General features: G+C 42.2%; 3 protein-coding genes across 4 annotated transcripts; 2 read left to right on the top strand and 1 right to left on the bottom strand.

Moving 5' to 3' along the window:
* Positions 1 to 70: 70 nt before the first annotated feature.
* Positions 71 to 12,667, top strand: mri1 (methylthioribose-1-phosphate isomerase 1). The gene is made up of 6 exons (XM_030429174.1): positions 71 to 662; positions 1,613 to 1,836; positions 4,690 to 4,859; positions 4,954 to 5,130; positions 5,227 to 5,451; positions 7,462 to 12,667. Exons 1-6 carry the CDS (start codon positions 531 to 533, stop codon positions 7,593 to 7,595), a joined length of 1,062 nt encoding a protein of 353 aa, XP_030285034.1. The 5' UTR covers positions 71 to 530; the 3' UTR covers positions 7,596 to 12,667.
* Positions 12,668 to 12,744: 77 nt separating this feature from the next.
* Positions 12,745 to 14,563, top strand: c1h19orf53 (chromosome 1 C19orf53 homolog). The gene is made up of 3 exons (XM_030429214.1): positions 12,745 to 12,896; positions 13,790 to 13,845; positions 13,996 to 14,563. The coding sequence occupies exons 1-3, from the start codon at positions 12,806 to 12,808 to the stop codon at positions 14,140 to 14,142; spliced, it is 294 nt and encodes a 97-aa protein (XP_030285074.1). The 5' UTR covers positions 12,745 to 12,805; the 3' UTR covers positions 14,143 to 14,563.
* Positions 14,564 to 15,347: 784 nt separating this feature from the next.
* Positions 15,348 to 17,629, bottom strand: LOC115588534 (regulator of G-protein signaling 5). Of its 2 annotated transcripts, XM_030429200.1 has the most exons (6): positions 17,397 to 17,629; positions 17,223 to 17,289; positions 17,046 to 17,102; positions 16,903 to 16,955; positions 16,140 to 16,294; positions 15,348 to 15,996 (listed from the first exon to the last, which is right to left on the bottom strand). In XM_030429200.1, the coding sequence occupies exons 2-6, from the start codon at positions 17,264 to 17,266 to the stop codon at positions 15,829 to 15,831; spliced, it is 477 nt and encodes a 158-aa protein (XP_030285060.1). In that variant the 5' UTR covers positions 17,267 to 17,289; positions 17,397 to 17,629; the 3' UTR covers positions 15,348 to 15,828. The 2 variants fall into 2 exon arrangements, with proteins under 2 accessions (XP_030285060.1, XP_030285053.1); XM_030429193.1 differs by lacking the exon at positions 17,397 to 17,629 and having other exon boundaries at positions 17,223 to 17,357.
* Between the last annotated feature and the right edge of the window lie 1,721 nt (positions 17,630 to 19,350).

The raw sequence follows: 19,350 nt of genomic DNA, 5'->3' as shown, positions 1-19,350 counted from the left end.
GGTGGAGCACAGAGGCAGCGCAGAGGAGTCTTCTTGGTGAGAAATTGGACAACCCGCGAGACTTTGGTGGGCGTGGACTCAGTGGCGAGGAGGGCTTCCTGCTCGGCTGAACACGTGGTTCCGTGTCTGCCTCCCCGCTCGTCTGTCAGTGTGTGAAGGTTTCCAGCCCTTCTCTCACTCCTCTCCCCTCTTTATCCTCCTCCACACGCCACAGCAGACCTTCTCCTCTCGCTACTCCGTCCCACTCGCACCTCCACACCTCCACCTCCTCGCGACACTTTCCTTCTTCTTCTTTGCGACGGATCCCGGGACTGCCGACAGCCAGGCCGCGGTCACTTCAACGTGTATCCGCTCAGAGTGAGAGAGAGAGAGAGAGAGAGAGAGGGAGGGAGTGTGTATGTGTGTGGTGGGGGGGAAGTGTGTGTGAGCGAGAGAGAGAGAGTGTGTGAGTGTGTGTGCGTGTGCGCGCACCCGCCCGCAACCGGTCCATCCGTGTTATTTCTCCCGCTATCCCGCCTCGTTGTACGGTCATGACGCTGGAAGCGATCCGCTACCGGGCCGGGTCTCTGCAGATCCTCAACCAGCTGCTGCTGCCACACCAGACCGTGTACGATGAGATCCGCTCGGTGCAGGACGCTTACGAGGCCATCAAGTCCATGAAGGTACGGAGCTCCTTTCTCTTCCTCCACCCCTTTCCACCGGGGGCTTTCTCTCCCGCCTCCCAGCCGACCCTGCATGCCCGCCGCCGTGTGCGTTCATCCCCGCCGTGCGTGTTTCTTTTTGTGTGTCGGCTCTTTTGTGCTCCCACCGCCGCTCGCATGTGTTTTGCCATATGCTCGCCGCCGTCGGCCTCTATTTTTGTTTTGGGTGCACCTGCAGCAGCACCCACCAGCTACCCACTCTGCCCCCATTACCCCCCTCCCCTCCAAAAACCCCATCATTTATAAATGTAGTTTCCACATTATTATATGCAAGCGCGACAAACTAGGTGTCTGCACATAGCCACACACCCATGAAATATGCCCCCTCCTCCCCTTTCTTTGGGAGAGATTATTGATGAATTATTAATGACCTTTGCCAGGGTTTTTTTTTGTTCATGTCTTGGTCTTGTGCTGCACTCACTGACACCTCCAGCTCATTCCTCTTTCCATACCTGAAGCTCTCAAACAGAGAGGTGCTCAGATGGTCGCATATTGTTCAAGTTCAGTTGGGAACATGTGAAGATGTTCACTTATTAGGGCTGAGCAGATATTTCACTCTTTTGTCTGCCTGGATACACACATGCAGCAGCTGCACGTTTGATCCTGTGTGTGTGTGTGTGTGTGTGTGTGTGTGTGTGTCAGAGTGTCAGAGTGAAGGAATGTACCATAAGTAGAGAGGGTGATGTCATGATAATGGAGTCTAATGGCAGAAAAAGACAGATGATATAATTTCGGTCAAAGCTGTCGTGACAACTTTTGGCTCAGTGATCAGCCACTTACAACTCTGTGGTGGAAAGAGATTAATAACCCTCATTAAATCTGGGAGAGATGCTGGAAGTTGGCACTGAAGCCAAAGAGGAGGACCACGATGTGCTGTGATGCTGATCTGATGCTGATCCCTTCTCCTCTAGGTGCGAGGCGCCCCTGCCATCGCCATCGTCGGCTGCCTCAGCCTGGCCGTGGAGTTGCGGGCAGGCGCCGGGGGTGATGACCCTGTGACCTTCATCAGGGAGTCTCTGTGTCACCTGACCTCAGCCCGGCCCACCGCCGTCAACATGGGCCGAGCCGCACGCGAGCTGATGGAGTTTGCTGAGAACGAGAGCATGGAGAAGAACTCGGAGCAGCTCAGAGAAAGGTGAGCTGGTTAGAAAAGAATACCAACTGGGCAACTGCACACACATTGGGTTGGTTTGATTCACTGAAAGACTGACTGAAGGCTTTACATACACTCACAGATCACTTCCTGGCGTTATTTCAATGTAAGTGATGTGGGACAAGATCAATACAGTCTTGATGCACAAAAAAATAATTTCAGGATCAACCTGAGCTTGAGGATTCTTCAGTTTGATCCGGTCAAATCAAATATGTAACTTTAAAGGTTTCTGTGTTTTTACGATAATATTCTCTCTTTATGGAGCTCAGAAAACAGCTGAGCAAGGAAACCTTTTGCACCAAAATGCCAGTGACCATGAAAGTGGTCATGATTTGTCTGGCTCTCACTGCTGAAGCCTCATATTAAGCTTTGGCTCACCTCTAAAATGCATTTTTTCCCTCTCAACACAGACTGCATTTTGTCTCTAACCCTTACATTAAAATCCCCTTTGGAGGAGATCTCTTCAGGGCCATTGTGAAACAGGAGGGTTGATCACAGAAAATGTGGAAGCATCTTACTGGTACTAGATATCTTTTGTGTTTTACTAATTATCATAAACAGCATTTCAAGCCTTCTGCAAATTTGTTCCATGGGTCTCCCAACTGGGTTAATGTGGGCTCTGTCCTTCCACCATTCCTTTTTTGACATTTTTCACTGACCATACTGATCAATCCTGCACAAAATCATTATATTTTCTTGTCTTTTGCTGTTCTTGCCTGTGTGCATGGCCGTGTAATTGAGTTCCAGCCAATAATTTAGTTTACGGTACTCTGTGGTGTATTTGATCCCCAGTAACACTATGAAGCAGTGTTTATATTTGTGGATTCCAGTTCTGTTTACTCTCGCACATGAAGACAAGATGCACACTCCTCTCAGTGCTGTCCCTCTGTTCACCTGGTCCACTGGTGGCAGTTATGCGGCAAAAGATCCCACCGAGTCACCTCACTAGAAACGCTTCGCCAGCAGGACCACTGTTCTCCTACGGTATTCCTTAAAGTGAAACTCTCGCTAAAATGCAACCTAGGCTACCCCGAGTCAAACCTTTGTGTCAAAGCAAAATTACAACATTTAAGATTTACCGTATTTTCGTTTTCGGGTCAAACTAATTTTCAATGGGAGTGCTACGGGCACTTTTCTTTACAATAGCACCAAAATCGCTATTTTTAAAACACCAAGAAGGCTCGACGCAACATGAAACTTTGCTCGTAGTATCAGCAGGGTCTCTACACATGAACACGAGCATTGAGAGCATTGTTTGTGTACGCAGAGTTTGCTAAAAAGAAAGTTTTTGAACAACTCACTTTAGCAGTTGCTTGTTCCGCTCACCGCCGTCCTGCCAGTGGAGAAGTATCGATTTCCGAATGTGACGTAACATGGAGCAACCTTACCTGTATCGACGAGTCTCAGTGTGATCTGTCCCACACACCAGCAAAGGCCAGAAAGGAGAAGAACAATAGTAGGTAAACATGGATGTAAACAATACTGGCTTCAAACTTTAAAGAAAAAAACTGGTTTGAAAGTTTTTTATGAGGACGGAAATGCATCTGCATTTGAAAAACATTCATATGGCCTCGAGGCTACAAACCGAGTGATTTGTTTTGTTTTAAAAAAAAACTCCACATGACACCTTTTAAAGCCAGCAGACACTCTCTGTGCAAACGGTGTAGATATCAGTTACTCTATCCGTCACATCAGGAGAACCTGTGAACTGAGACTTGTGATGATGGTAGCTGCTGCTGTAACACACACTTATTCAACACAGCTGTGTGTGTGTGTTTTCGTGAAAAGTTATCAGATCGCACATCATGTTAAAAATAGGATCCTCTATAATGATCATGCCATCGTAGATTAATTGTCAGTGTAAAAAAGAAGCACGCTGAGAAATGTTCAGTTCGCCGCTATTAACTCAGGCAAACGGGAAAAGCAGCAGAAGACACAAAGGGTTCAGAGATGATGGTGTCGAAGGGAGAATGGGATACAGTTGGATGGTGGCTGCCATGTTGGGACACATTCGGAGTAGAGATGCACTGATCCAATATGGTGGATCAATTCTGGCTCGAATACTGAACTTATGAAGTGGACCAGTAAGTGTGACCACTTCTGACATCGGTATCAGTCATTCAGTCACAGCCTGACTCCAGACGCTGCCCTCATGTTATCTCACATAGCGATGACTCAGAGGTGTACAGACTTTAAATTTGTAACAAAAGGAAAAAAAAAACAGAGCGGGGATCAATATCAGCAGATATCTGAGTTGAGTTGAAGTTGAATCAATGCCTCCCTTGTTTTGGGTGATTGAAACTACTTCTGTTATCATCAGGCAGCGACGTGTGGTGCAGGGTGATGAATCTGTGAGGCTAAAAATAACAGTGCAGCATAGTGGAGTTAATTATGTTGAAATCTGAAACCAAAGTACACACCAGGCAATATTACCGAGCATGCATTGCTTTACACGTTACTTAGCATAGTTGGTGCCGAAGAGTGGCGCTGGAGCACTGGCGCGTATCGGGGACACATGGATGATTTCTGGTTCTTTAAAAAACGTGAACTGTGCGTCTGTCTTCAAACAGATGACTGAGATCAGGCTGAGTGGCTACAATTTATGAATTAGTTCACAGAGCAGGAATCTGATTGATGCTGTGAGTGTAGGAGAGATAAGGACATGAGAAGAAATGTGATACAGCTGCAATCGAGGGAGGGAAACTTTGGGGAAACTGTGATTGAGAGGAATATATACAGAGAAGTTGTAACTTCAAATGTGACGGACACGTTAGTTCCTCAGTGGCAGACGGAGCCTCTTCTCAATTCCCACCTCTTGTGGCCCCCCTCCTACAGTGTAATTGCCTGGATCGAAGACATGCTGGAGCGTGACGTCAATGACAACAGGAAGATTGGTAACTATGGCGCCCAGCACATCCTGTCTGGCGTCCCGCGGGACTCTGTGACCATTCTCACACACTGCAACACCGGCTCGCTGGCCACAGCTGGATATGGGACCGCACTCGGTGAGTCTGAACTGGCGTGAATGAGAAAAGAGGGTGATTGTTAAAATATTTATTGGACTATAACTGTGATAATAACTCTTGTGTTTGCGTGTAGGTGTGGTGCGAAGCCTCCACGCGCTGGGCAGGCTGAAGCGTGTGTACTGCACGGAGACGAGGCCGTACAACCAGGGATCCAGACTGACGGCGTATGAGGCGGTAGCAGAGGGAATCCCTGCTACACTTATTACAGACAGCATGGCCGCCCTCACCATGAGAGAAATGGACATCACAGGTGTGTTTTTGTGCGTGCGCTATCATGCCTCTTTTCCGTGCTACTCAATCTTTTCACGTCACTCACGTACTCCTTCCATCACGTTCTCCCTCGCAGCTGTGGTGGTGGGTGCGGACAGGGTGGTTGCCAACGGTGATACAGCCAACAAGGTGGGCACGTATCAGCTGGCCATTGCTGCGAAGCACCATGGGATTCCCTTCTATGTGGCTGCACCCAGCACGTCGTGCGACCTGAGCCTGGAGAGCGGCAGGGACATCATCATCGAAGTGCGCCCCCCTGAGGAACTCACCAGTATAAATGGAGTCCCTATTGCTGCCCCAGGTGAGGAGCGCGGGATGTTAGTGGTCTTTGTTCAGGGCTAGGTGGCACAAATGTGATTTTTAAAAGGACAGCATTGGGTACGAACGTGAGTTCTGTTGAGGACTGAGAGTGATGCTAACATGTCAGTCTTGGAGAGATGGATGAGTGTGGCCCATTTCCAACGTCAGCCTTAAGCACTGAACCCTCACAGACTTTAATTGACGTCATATGTATTATAAGTGCCAGAGTGAGAAGAAGGTGTAAGGGCTCCAAATGCTGTACGAGGAACAGAACAGCACTTTGTGAAATCAGGTAACCTGAACAGAGGCTTTTTTGTAGCCAGTAAGGTGTCAGACTCCAATTCAACAAAGTGCTCGCTGGTATCTGCTTGTAAACTTGTCCTCAGAGCTTTCTCAATTGTGTTTTTTTTTTATTTTATTTATTGTCAGATTTTGTCTCTCGTGTGTTTTGCTGCATTCTCATGGTTAGCACCTTATACCCCTAGGCCACCACGGTGCCCCTGCCATTGTTTTTAGTATTGGAATGCTCTGAAGCATGAGCATGTCCCCCCAACGTCTTTAGGATTGCAGATTGCAGAGTGTGTGCATAAAGTATAAGTCTCGAGTCCATAACAGCAGACATTGTGTTTTAAGTGAGTTTGTAAGAGCTGAATTGAGTCATTTGGTCTCTAATTACGTTGCCAGAGCAAAGAGGTGCTCGGTGACATCACAGTAATTAAAGCACACTCATTTAATGAGCTCACTGGCCCCTGGAGAGGAGGATCTGTTCTTGTACATCACTCTCTTTAAATTTCCTCGCACACGCTTCTCTGGCCCTTCCTGTAAATGGCATTTTAGGATACGGTTCTAAGGCTGCCAATATTTCATAGACGGATTCCTTTGAAAGAACAAAATCAGCAATGAACCGTTGGTACAAACAATACCTGTGTAGCCAAAGCCTGATGGAGCTTATTCCTCTGTGCCGTAGAGCCCCATTGTTTTTGAAAGACCACTAGAATCCCATTAATGAGACACACGATGTTCCTTCATTACCATAAACAAAGGCACTGTAGTTTATTCAGAGTCAGTCCCATATACACCGTCCTGCTGCTGTAAGTACTCACTTGAGCTCCAAATGTGGCGACTGCGGCAGAAAATGGTCCCAGTCAAATACACTATTATCTCTCCTGTTTGAGTAATTTGACGAAAACTGCAGTGTCCAGCTGTTCATGAGAGTTAATTAAAAACCAGCCCCTTAAATAAAACTATTGAACTGTTTTAACTATTTGGCTAGAAGTAATGAAGTCAGAAAGTACAGTGTGACAGACTAGTTGCAGACAGACAGAAGTTGTTACCATCCAGGGGATCAGGATCCCTTCAGGGCCGCAAGATGAACAGGGCTCATAATATGACGCAAACATTGTCTGCCACCGAGCATTTACTTTGTGTAATCATTTAGATAGATGGCCAAAATAGATAGCTCAAAGTAAAAGAGAGTTTAAGAAGTAAGCTGAATGTCATGAGTAAATAGTACCAGTAGTAAGCTTTATGTAACATATAATCAATTCAGGTGGTTAGCTAAAAGTGACCGATAAACAGTAATTTAGCTAAAAAAAGCAAATAGCAGTTGACATAGTTAGCTAAACTTGACCAATTGACAGTTTAAGTAGTCAGCTAAAAGTAGCAAACAGCAGAACGTTACGGATAAACAGTAAAGTTATTTAGCTAGAAGTGATGAATAAACATTTAAAGTAGTTGGCTTAAATTAATGTATTAACAGTTAAATAGCTAAACATAATGGGTAAACAGTTGAAGTAGTTATCTTAAAGTAATGTGTTGAAATAGTTGTCTAAATGTAATTTAAAAAGCAGTTATATTTCTACAAGTTATTGAAAATGGTGATAGCTTCAAGTAATTCATTAATGGGTTAAATAAATGTGGTACTTCATCTCATCACGGCTGTGATGGTTTTGGACCACTGCTGTATCACCAGCCTTACTCTCTTAACCATGGCACTCACTGTTTCCCGCAGGTATCGAGGTGTGGAACCCAGCGTTCGACGTAACCCCTCACCAGCTCATCACAGGAGGCATCATCACAGAGCTGGGGGTCTTCCTCCCCTCCGAGCTCCAGGCGGCCCTCACCGGCCGCCTCACTGCCCTCTAGAGCCACTCAGCCACGTCTGCTGGTCCGTGTGCGCCACTGCACCTTAACGTCACATGCGCAAAGACACTCATTTCATTACAGAACACATAGTTGTGGTTGAATTTACTTTTGATCCACGCACGGTCACTGTTACATGTCAGTGGTGCACACAGAAGAAGACACGTTCTTCAGTCTTTCACTCACCCTCACACAAAGTCACTGCAGGGAGTCAGGCAGACACACATGTGCAGTCTCCCTCTTCTTTTACGTCCCCCATTGTTTTCTGTGGTCTTCCGATTCCGCCTCTCCCCCAAGTTCTCCATTCCGTCTTTCATTCTCTCTTGCCACCTCTTTCTCTTTCTAAATGGCTTCAGACAAGGAATAGGGCTCAGCTGGACTCAATCCCATAAATTCTATTTGGCGAAACAATTTCTATGAGTCATCACTGAGGTAATCTTTCAGGGCAAACAAAAAAAAACCTCCAAAAATTCTAAGTGGCATAACAGATTTTTTTAATTTCAAGTAGTGGTTTCTAACAGCCATTTCTATAATGCTGCTACCCACTTGTAAATAACCATATCCTTGCTGGTAGTGTGTACATATGTAGAAAACTAACCCCTGCTAGTAAAAGGTACTGCTATTTTAACCAAATGTGTGGTTATTAAAAATTAATGTTGACATCAAAAATGTTATATTAACATTTAATTTCTTTGATTCTGTGTAGAAACCTTTTGTAGAGGAATAATCCAAATTTATATCTCATGGATTTTCACAACGCAAAATTTTTAGTGTTATAATAAATTGCATTTCACTCTCACTTTTTACCCTGTGCGACCAAATTTTGAACAAGTGGAATTTCTTGATCGGTCCTCGTTAGTCAGCTGAAGCCTATGGAAATATACGGCTGTATTTATACCTCATTCCTAGTTTGCATCTTGCTATTCCCAGTTGTACTGTATCATACCACACTTGTATTCTCATAATGTACTTATATATATGTAACCATACTTATTCCAGCACCATACAAATATCCACCTTACTGCACAGGAGGCTCTGTAAGAATGAAAAATCTTTAAAAAAAAAAAAAAAAAAAGAAAAAGAAATCGCAGCTTTTGCTGTGAGCTCAGAGGTCGGTCATGACGTCGTGTTTCTGTAATACAGGCATCACAATTAAAGGCATAGTTCACCCCAAAATGAAGGTTTGGTCATCTGCTCACTTGCATGTCAGTGAAGACTTAACTATGTTTGTGCAACCACGAAATACGCAAGTAGCTTCTTCTTGTTCAGTCACTCTTATACCAAATCATTTTTGAACACATTTTGAATAACAGTAATTATCCTTTACATTATGAATAATAACTTAATATCCTCATATTTCCTAAAGTGTGCCGCTGAAGGGTGTGTTGAACTAGAGCAGAATAAGAACAATACAAGAGAAGCTGAATATGCAAAAATCAATATTTTTATATTAATAACGGAAACGGACTACATGTAATGCGAAAGTTGCTGCTCAAAGCATCATACTTTACAGAGAATTATCACTCAACTCTTCAGTTTCAGCTCTACAGAGCCTTTTCGTAACTTTACTGTTTTGATTTACTTTCATTACTCTCATCGTTCTCTTTTTGTAGTCATAAAACTCAGCTTTTTTCAGTGAAAAAGCTATGGCACTCCCACTGTGCACTACCTGCTGAGCGCCAAACTGCACACGGACACAATTTGCGACTATCTTGTGGAGCATTTAGTTGCTATAGAGCCAGATATTTCCCTTAGGAGTTGGAGGAGACCAAAAGAGAGCTGGTATGAGAGTAAACGCTGGACTAAAATCTGTCATTTTGACCCAAACGTGACTCCAAGTTAACGATTCTTTAGCTCTGTGCCCACAGGATGTGTAGATGATAGCTGTGACATATTACCACCTTACAAAAGTTGTTAAGAAGGACATGTTGGCAGTGTTGTGTTGACAGCTTTTTGCGCTGCCCTCAGGGGGCCAAAGGTATAAATTGCTGCAGGTTTAATGATCCACAGTGTTGACATGAAGTGGGCGTTTGAGTGTTGAGGGAAACAAAGCAGTTTATTTTATTTCACTTGATAGATTTGCCCGTTACTCCAAAGTCTGAGGCATTCACACTTGAGAGATTAAAAAAAAAAAAAAAAAATGGATGTGAGCAGTAGCTGACTTTGTGTCTTTATTTTGGGGTCAACTTTTTCTTTAAAGATTGCAGGGTCATTTCCACACTACAGTATCTGTCTGCAGAAAGCTCTGCGACACAAACTATCAGAATGTAATACTCAACACAGAAAAACTTGCTTTTGTTTGGGGCTGTGATCAGGACAGACTTCAGACACTCAGTCACTGCTTGCCTTTTGTGCTCGGTTCAGAATTTGTTTCGACTGTTTGGATCGATCCCTCCTCAAAAGTGAAATGCTGTTATACTGCAACCTGACTTCCAGCCCATCAGGCTACTCCATGGGTGGTTGAGGGCAGGTAGACATTATAGACTACACCACTGATTTCTTCGGCTGACATTTCTCAATCTGTCGGCCATGAATGTGTCTCCTCTGGAACCAGAACAGGATTGTAGAGCAAACATTTTTGCATTTCGTTTTCAGAAGCAGAGGATATTGGATGAAATGAATAGAATTTTGAAGACTATCTAATTCATCTAGTGGTGAAACAATTAGTCAGTTAAATGTAAAAGAAGCAATCAGTAACCTCTTTGATAACATATTAACGGTTTACGACATTTCTAAGCAAAAATGGCAAACATTTATTGCTCGCAGTTTCAAAAAATGTCAATATTTTCTATTCTCCGTTTCAAATGTAAATATCTTTGGGGTTTGGACTGTTGATCAGACCAAATTGGAAGGTGTCACCTTGAGCTCTGGGAAATGGTGAACATTCTTTTTTCATTCCCAAAAAGAATAAAAGTGAATCAATAATGAAAATAATAATTGAAGATGCAATTTATAAGAATTGGCAATCTGTTGAATTCATATTCCAAACAAATAGCGGGCATCATATCGGACCAGAGTAACAGTCGACCGGTGCTAACTTTAGCTTACATTAGCTAGTAAGCTCAGTTAACTGCAGCTAGCATTCTCACAAGGGGTTAGCTGGTTAGCATGCCAACTATACTATATACTATACTATACTTGTGCAACACAATATGTCGACATCTTTGACCTAACGTCAGTTCTGGTGTATCTTCACATTCTGAGTTTTAAAACCTGACACTGACTTAGTATTTACACATGATCAGTACACTGTAATTGATTGCTTACATGCAGATTGAAGTCATGTTCAATATCCAAAGTCATTCCCAGGTTTTTTTTGTGTGTGTGAAAGGTGTGTCACTGAGTTTCTGCAGATCTGTCAGCTGGCCAGTGATCCAACAATGTGTTTGTTGTTTTTAGCAGCACCATAGAAAAGTCCCAGATAGCGTCAAGCTGAATGGGACGCACCCTCTCGCTGTACTGAATGTCTCGGGGCCCACACTGCTCACTGCCTTACAGGTGCAGCACCAATACAGCTCACTGATCATAACCAGAGAGACAGCAGCTTGGTCCGTCCTTCATCCTGGTTTATATCGTGCTGCCGGGCCATCACCTCGTCAAGCTCACAGTAGAAAATCTCAAAAAACTAATGATTATCAGAAACCTGGATACTGTTGTGATCATGTATACAGGGATGTGAAGGACCATCTGGAAAAGGGTTCAAGCAAGGATGAGACTCAGAACTGCAATACTGTGACCTTTTTATGTCTGAATTTCTCTGTCAGCCTTGATGAGACGAAGGTGTGGCCACACGCTATGCTACTCTACCGTTTTAACACCCCTTCTGACCTCACACAATCCCCTTGTGGACTTTATCATTCACTTAATTTTGTTAATAAATAAACAACTATACTCAGGACCACTCAGTGGTCCGGAGAAAACATTATTTAAAAAAACAATAATATCAACAATAATAATAATTGCAGTATCCATAGTGTCCATACTTTGCTGTAATATAAGCTAACTTCTTTCTTCACTCACATCTTCCTCCTCTACTCTTGTCCTTTCTTCACCCATCAAACCTCAACTCACAAAGATGCTGGTAGGTCACACACGAGCTTAAAAGACACTTGTGTATTTGAATTTTCTTTCTTTTTGTTTTGTACAGTTCAAGACACGTGTTTGGGGGCAAATTTAGACAGTGTTCCAGACATATGTAGCAATTTTGTGGCCGTCAGACCCGCCACATATTATTTCTTTCTAAATCGTTAAGAGGTACGAGATTTTGTTTGTCCATACATCATGGTTATAGCTGTTTGGCTGTGGTTTGTTGTTTTTATTTCATGGCATTGTGATTCCTAGTGACTAGGCCATTAGTACACCACACTGGGGAGGCCTCCTCAACCATACACACTACCTCTCCGTCTGCTTACACGGACTCGAACATTAGATTGCATGAACACAAGCACTCAGCGTGCTACGGTGCAGCAGAGCAGATTGACAGTTTGCAGGAAAATAAATCTGGTCTAAAATTCTCCACATCTCAATAATGTTTGTAGCTTGAACCCATAGTGACAAATCATTTGTGGCGGTGCTTTTAGTTTGCCAAAGTAGCCTCGATTCAGGCAAGTGTTTTATGTTGGGCTGCAGATGAATTGTTTCTGCGTTACACTATGTTTTTTTACACCATGTAGTATTGTGTTTAAAAATATTTTCCACCAACCTCGCCTCAAGACTGCCCAACACATACCGACTAATCAGGTGCCAAAATTCAGCGCTGCTTACAACATATTTTCCACATTGATTTGACCAATCAAAGCAAGTGCTTGTGTATCATTATCAATGATTAGTATGGCCTGCAATTACCATGGAAGGAGTGTTGTTCAGATGGCCTCTTTAAGTGAAAGTATGTTATTGTTGTTATTGATAATCACTTGATCTGGGTTTATTTTGTAACATGTGGAAATAGTTCTAAACTGGATTTTTTTTATATATATACGTATATGAATATAATGCTGTAAAGTGCAGTCATGAATTACGAGATTTCTCTTTCACATCAATACAGTAAAAAAATAAATAAAACCACAGTGAAATGAGAGTTGTTTTTGTCTGTATTGTATTAGCTTGTCCCTGAGACTTCCTGTAGGTGGCGGTATTGAAAGGCAGGAAGGATGAAAACAACCATTTGAAGCGAAGAAGAAGAAAAACGCTTTACGTACTTCCGGTTAGCAAAAATGGCTCAAGGCTCGCAGAAGTTTAAAGCTCAGCGGCCAGGAGGCTCCAAAAAACACCAACAGAACAAACAGAAAGGACCGAAGAAAGGAGGTAAGAATTTAACAAACCTGACCTGTCATTCACTGAGCTGCTGCAGAAGGTCTGGAATTTATTTTTAGTCGAACAACATGAACATGTGACCTGCATGGAAACAGCCCAACACGCTGTAAGAGTGACGCGTGTGTGAATATTTACAGGGAAAATGATTAGGACATGGCTTCATAACAGGTGTGCTCCGTCCTCCAAATTATTAACTAACTAAACGAAACATTGGAAGGCATGTGGCAGTGACACAGACACCCAATGAGTTCTATTACTCGACTATACTATCAAAGTATTGAAGTCAGGGTTAGGATGTTGGATCCTGAGGCAACAAGGGAGTGACCGCTATGTCTTTTACTGTCCGATACTACTGATGATTCGGAATTGATACAGATTTTCAGTGTCCAAATGACAAGTGATGAATGTAACTACAGTTTTCAAGGTACTTAACTTGAGTACATTTTTGTTGTACTCAGAATCCTTATATAGTATTTCCATTTTTAAAGCGTTTAAACTAAAGTATTTTCTTTTAAAGCGGAAGAAGATGGATCGATGGAAGTATTTCCATTTTCTGCTCATTTTATATTTCCTCTCCTACATTTTATTTGATAACCATAGTTACTTTGCAGGCTGCAGTGATGATGCCCTGATGTTGTCAGATAAACCTTGGAGCTTTGACCTAAAACTAAGGCTAAAGGAGCAGTACCAAAGTAGAGACTGTTGTCTGGTACCACAGGCAGCTCTTCATTCAGTGTACCTTTGCACAATGTAAAGTATCAATGATATCCCAGGCTTATCTGATTAATGACGCTTTCAATGTGTGTGTTTATTAATCATTTGACACATAGTTGGTAGTAGCATTTGTAAATTTGACAGTGATATCTTTTATTTCCATTCTAAAGGGAGGATCATTGCGCCAAAGAAAGCTCAAGTAGTTCAGCAACAGAAGCTGAAGAAGGTGAGAACAAGTTTCTTTTTTATAAAGTGTCAGTTACAAATTCAGTTTCTCTCAGCTTTACTTCAATCTTAAAAATTTAACAACGAAAACATCAGTGAGCTTGACTGGTGACTCAACTTTAACATGACCTGCTCTGCTGCTCCCTTCTAGGGTCTAGAGGTTGCCATCAGGAACAAGATTGAGCAGGAGGTGACCCAGAGGGCAAGTTCAAAACTCCACAAGCCACTGAGTTTGGTTAAAGGGGCAGAAGATAAAGGCAAACCAGGAGCTGCCAAGCCAGGAACCAGCTCCAAATAGGACCTGATGCACAGCCGCACACCTGCCGACCTGAGGATGACTGTGCTAGATTTAAGGACTTAGTCATGGCGTTGGTGACCTACATTGATGCCGTGACTCATATTGAAGATACACGCCAGCTGTCCTGTGGTTTCTGTATCCTGAATGTTCCTGAAGGCTCCTAGAAACAGTCAAACAGTCCTTTTTGTACAGATACCAATGACTAGTCCTTTACTTTACAAAGAGTTATGTAAAATAAGAGAACAGATATTGTGAATATACTGTGTGTGTGCGTCACTGGACCATGCAGGTTACAGAAACCTCCACTGGAGGGCACCACCGGACTTTATTGACTCTTATCTACTTTCACTTTTTTGCTGATTGTTTTGTTTTAAAAATCTGATTGATTTCTAAAATAAATTTTGATGTTTATATTACCTTTTTTGATTGTACTACCTAGATTTATTTCAATCTATCATGCTGTTATATGACTACTGAAAACAATTAACAATCAGAGCAAAAGCGAGTGGAGAAAGTGGCTTGATATAATGAATGAATGAATGAAAAATGTATTGGGGCAGAGAGAAAACTGATTTTTAAACACTGTATTTGTTTTGGGGGTTGTTTTTTTTTTTTAGAAACAATATCGATATGGGGATGGACATTTTTTGCTAGCCCAGCAAAATCCATCAATATCTTCAGAAGGCAAATGGTTTTAGAGGACTTCAGCTAAATCTAGCAAAGCTGAGACTCAGAGAAATGCACTTTCACACTGTGAAAGACATCACCCAGTGTACAACTCAACCACCAACCATTCAGGTTGTTTGGTGTGTTATGCAAATATAAGCTAATGTAGCCTCTGACACCCCACACCATGTAATTTAGGAGAATCCACAAGATTTTTTACATTTTCAAACTTCTAGTCCTCAGCCCCAAAACATCAGTGACTCAAGTGACATCACTTGGGTCAGTAGATTAATATTTGTGTATCTCTCTGGACCCCCAGAAGGCGATATAAGCAACTTTCATGTGCTGTGTGTGTTTGAATTATTGAATTCAACGACCTAAACATGACCGGAGCAATATATCCAGGCAGCTCCAAAGTGAGCCAGAACAAGGTGACGCCATTCAGCTTAAGTATGCCAGAGTCACCACCATCATCTAAAGACCTGGATTTTGTCAAGGGCAACTAACTTTGATACAGAGTGACTCTACAGCAAGTTAGCCAGTGATAAGGCTGAACACAGTTTTAATGTCAACAAATGCTCTCAAGCAGCCTGTGGTAGAACAAGTTTGACAGGCTTCTATTAGAACAAATAGATTAATGTACATGTAGAAAAAAAAAATACTGATGTGATTTAATACCACATGCTGGTTTCTCTTTTATGAGGTATTTATTATATCCTTTGTTGATATCACTTATAGCTTATGCAGTCCAGGCACAATGTAGCTGCATCTACATTTAAGCTTCATGCTTGAGGTTTCTGTGTGAGACTTTCTAACTACGTATGTCTAATCAATTAAGTCTATAACTCATTGTCATTACAATAACAGCATGCATACAGTGTATAAGGACAGCACATAGAAAACGATCACAAGACAAGCTAGTCGTTAGAATAACTAGTAAAATACAATCAACGTGTCACGCAGTACAGATTCATCAGCGCTTATTTCTAGAGCAGGTCGGTGGTAACAATCAGTGTATGTTTAAAATGACTTTATGGCCTCCATGCAGTGAGCAGAGCGCAGGAAACGAGGGAAGGAGTCTTTGGCCATCAGGCTGTAGATCCTCTGCTGTGCCTTGTCGAATGTGTCGGCACACAGAGAGTCCATCACAGCCAGCAGACTCTCCCGGGTCTCAGCGTCCAGATTAACCTGAGAAAGAGACAGATCATCAGGAGAAACTCCTCCGGTAAAGTCTCCTCCTGCCTGTACACTTCACCAAGATCTATTCATAATGTTTTTTGAAACCGTTCACACACTTTCTTCTCTTACATCACGCTCTCGTCTCTACCAACCTCCTGCGGGGCGTCGGGGTTGATAAACTGGCCGTAGATACTGCTGGCCTTGGTCTTTGAAGGAGAAACCCTGTATTCCTCGCAGGCCAGCCAGAACTCGAGGTTCTCCTCACTGAACTCTGAACGCAGGAACCCACGAAACACCTGCAGACCACCTGGGAGAGAGGAACGAAGGAGAAAGAGAGGACAGGTCAGAGGGAGGTGAGGTAAATCAAGAAGTGAAGAAATTGCAAGCAACTCCGATCAGAGCCTTTCATGCCTGCTGAGAGAGCTTCTTCAGTGTGGCCCTGTAGAGGAAAATGTCTGTAGAACGTGTACAGTATGTTCTGTAGATCTGAAAATTATAAAGCTATGATGACCACTGCCCAAAGGGAAACTCCAGTGATTTAGTGGTGCATGTCCATTAAGCAGGGGGACTCCTTTAAAATTATCTTATATACTGTATTTAATATTCAAGGTGCAATATGTAAAAAAATAAAAAGATAAAAATTGTCAAAACCTTCAAAATTAACTCAAGTTATCGACAGAATTTGCAGAACTTGTTTTGACTATATATAGTTTTTACAATATGAAAACTTCATATTACTACATAATATGATTTTGTTTTATTGTGTTCATAAAAGTTTTATAAATGCCTTGCTTGTCAGATTATAAGACAATCCGAATCATAAGAAACTTGTAAACAGTTTACAGACAGTTCATAGAGAATTATAATAGCATTATACGAGTGTCTATGATGCTATTATTAGAGAATCTGTCTTACTTTTGGTGCTGAGCAGAGTTTCCATGTCCTGAAAAACTTTTCCATCATGAACCCTGAGAAGAGAGACAGAAACAGTTCAGCTTCACGGTGACAACGGTCAGATGGGTGGACTTATTACTTATCTGAAACATGGATCTCAGTACTTGTGCTTGTGGTGTGCGTCAGCCAGGTGGCTTAACTTCACCCGCATCTCTTTTGCCCTGAAGCACACAGACGAGAAAAAAAAAAAAAAAAGAAGAATAAACACTTTATAACACAAACTCTGCAATCACGTAATCACAGCTCAGACAGAAAACACTTTGACCCAGTTGTATACTCACTTCTCCAGACAGGAGGAAGGCAGGGAGGAGAGCCCTTTACACATTGAGGTGTGTAGCTTGAGAGAACCTGCAAAGGGAGAATCAACAGATGGAGCTGTCTGTGAGCACAGTAGACGTTTTTCATTCAGTCAGTGAACCTCCCAAACTGCAGCGTCCTGCTCTTATATAGTATACCTGTTTGATATCTGATCCGTCAATCTGCTCCCCTCAGACCAGCAGGTGCAGTGACGAGAGCTGAGTGGAGGTGGTGTACGTGCTCACGGGCCATGTGGTTCTGTCAACAGGACATACAGTACAAAGCAAGACAGCGCATATACAGTAACAGGGAAATGAAAGTAAGGGGACATCCTGTGTGTGTGTTTGGTCAGGGATCACTGGTAGACCTTAAAGCCGGTCATTAACAAACCTGGATTGGCCCTTAGAGTGTTTATCAGAGGTGAATAGAGTGATGAGGGAGGAGCGGGTGGACGTGGAGCAGCAGGATGGAGAAGTCATTGTTACATGTTGATGGATAAGGCTGAGGGCGTAAATAAAAGACAGAACACCTGTCGAGATCATTACATTTAGTATCTCTGCAATAACAGTTACACCATTATACTCCCCTGTCTCCTGTTATTTTCCTTACTGGGGCATTATGTCGTTTTGGAAAGGAAAGTCAGAGTTTTAATATTTACAGTATTAATGAGGTGTTACAGGTGTTATTTGTTTTTGTTAGCCTCTGTCTCCCTGAAGTCAATGCTTCTATTACTGCAAATGAGCGTGTATCATATAAAAAGGACAAAAGGTTCTCTGTTCCCGTTGAAATTACAGTTTAAAATGTGCATTTTGTGACATCAAAACAAGAGTGATGAAGCCTACAGTGATCATACAGGAACAGACATCCTTGATACAGCAGTCAAATCAATAAAATGGACATATTATTAATCAACGATGAATATTTTATATCTTAAAGTGTGTCTGAAGGCGATGCAGCTAAATCTATATGTAAAAATACTCAAATTACTTGAAGTACACTAGAAAAGGTGCAGCCGTTACTTTAAAGTACAAAAGTCCCATCTGCAGATATACGGTAGGCTACATATAAGATAACAGGACTATTACTGATGCAGTCACTTGCGTTTTATTTGCATGTGCTTTATTCCATCAAGAGAAAAACATTTGTATGGTAGCCATTGGGGAGAGACAAATAAATGTCTGATGATGTTTGAATTGTGCCACGTATGATGTTTGTCCATTTAAAAGTTCATTTCGCAAGTCAGGGGAGTTACAGTTTGTTGTAAATATAGTGAAGTATCGTTTAGCTTTGTGTGAAACTGCTCAGTGAACGATATCATCTCACACAAGATGAGTTGTGCCATGAGTGTGACGTTTGTCAATTTCAGATAATTTTTCAAGTCAAGAAACCCACAGTTTGTTAATTAAAGTAATATACCATCTAGTATCTACACATCATCGACATGGCTGTCACCTCGGCACAGTCAAGTGTGTAAAAAGGTGAAAACCACAACAAGTCTGAACATGTGGTCGACTGCAGTTATGTGAAAGGAGAGTAAGTCAGGTCTGTGAGTTGGCTAATATACAGGAACAGCTCTACATGGTCTCAGTTATGGGTTTCGGTGAATGTTAAAAGAAAAAAACATCTGTTGGGGGGTTATAGTCTTCCTAATTATGTATTTTCAGAGTCTAGTACCTGATTTGTTTCTTGACAAAACATGACCTTCTAGAGATGAAGAATTATATTCAGATTGACAAACATCATATGTGCGTTATTCAAACGGGATAAAAAAAACAAAAAAAAATGTCTCTCGCTTTTCACTACATGCATATTTGTTCTGAAATAAGGTCCAAAGGTGGTCCTTAATATTTAATGAGTTAATGATCGTATAAGCAACATTTTCGAGAACGCGGTTTTCTTTAATTATATTTATCTTTTTCATTTATTTGTTTTGTTAGTTGTTTCCTTTTTTGGGGGGGGGGGGGGGGGGGGGGGGGGGTTCTAAGTATTTGTGAATAACAAACAATGGCCTATCTATAAGTGTCCACTACTAGACGAGAGCAAGTGCTAGCCACAGACTGCACACTGTTTAAATACAGTGTCCACAGTGTCCCAGCATGTTAATATCCAGTA

Source organism: Sparus aurata, chromosome 1 (genome assembly GCF_900880675.1).
Source record: "Sparus aurata chromosome 1, fSpaAur1.1, whole genome shotgun sequence".
In the NCBI taxonomy this organism is placed as follows: domain Eukaryota; kingdom Metazoa; phylum Chordata; class Actinopteri; order Spariformes; family Sparidae; genus Sparus; species Sparus aurata.
Note: the sequence above shows the minus strand (reverse complement) of the source record. Positions and strands in the feature narration are given on the sequence as shown.

What these genes read in the sequence shown, in the direction of transcription:
- mri1 (XM_030429174.1), top strand. Translation starts at nt 531, where the DNA reads ATGACGCTGGAAGCGATCCGCTACCGGGCCGGGTCTCTGCAGATCCTC. An exon ending in TGGATATGGGACCGCACTCG is followed by an intron (nt 4,860 to 4,953) that starts GTGAGTCTGAAC and finishes GTTTGCGTGTAG; the next exon opens with GTGTGGTGCGAAGCCTCCAC. An exon ending in AGTCCCTATTGCTGCCCCAG is followed by an intron (nt 5,452 to 7,461) that starts GTGAGGAGCGCG and finishes TGTTTCCCGCAG; the next exon opens with GTATCGAGGTGTGGAACCCA.
- c1h19orf53 (XM_030429214.1), top strand. Translation starts at nt 12,806, where the DNA reads ATGGCTCAAGGCTCGCAGAAGTTTAAAGCTCAGCGGCCAGGAGGCTCC. An exon ending in GAAAGGACCGAAGAAAGGAG is followed by an intron (nt 12,897 to 13,789) that starts GTAAGAATTTAA and finishes TCCATTCTAAAG; the next exon opens with GGAGGATCATTGCGCCAAAG. An exon ending in AGCAACAGAAGCTGAAGAAG is followed by an intron (nt 13,846 to 13,995) that starts GTGAGAACAAGT and finishes GCTCCCTTCTAG; the next exon opens with GGTCTAGAGGTTGCCATCAG.
- LOC115588534 (XM_030429200.1), bottom strand. Translation starts at nt 17,266, where the DNA reads ATGTGTAAAGGGCTCTCCTCCCTGCCTTCCTCCTGTCTGGAGAA. An exon ending in CCTTCCTCCTGTCTGGAGAA is followed by an intron (nt 17,103 to 17,222) that starts GTGAGTATACAA and finishes TGTGTGCTTCAG; the next exon opens with GGCAAAAGAGATGCGGGTGA. An exon ending in GACGCACACCACAAGCACAA is followed by an intron (nt 16,956 to 17,045) that starts GTACTGAGATCC and finishes CTCTCTTCTCAG; the next exon opens with GGTTCATGATGGAAAAGTTT.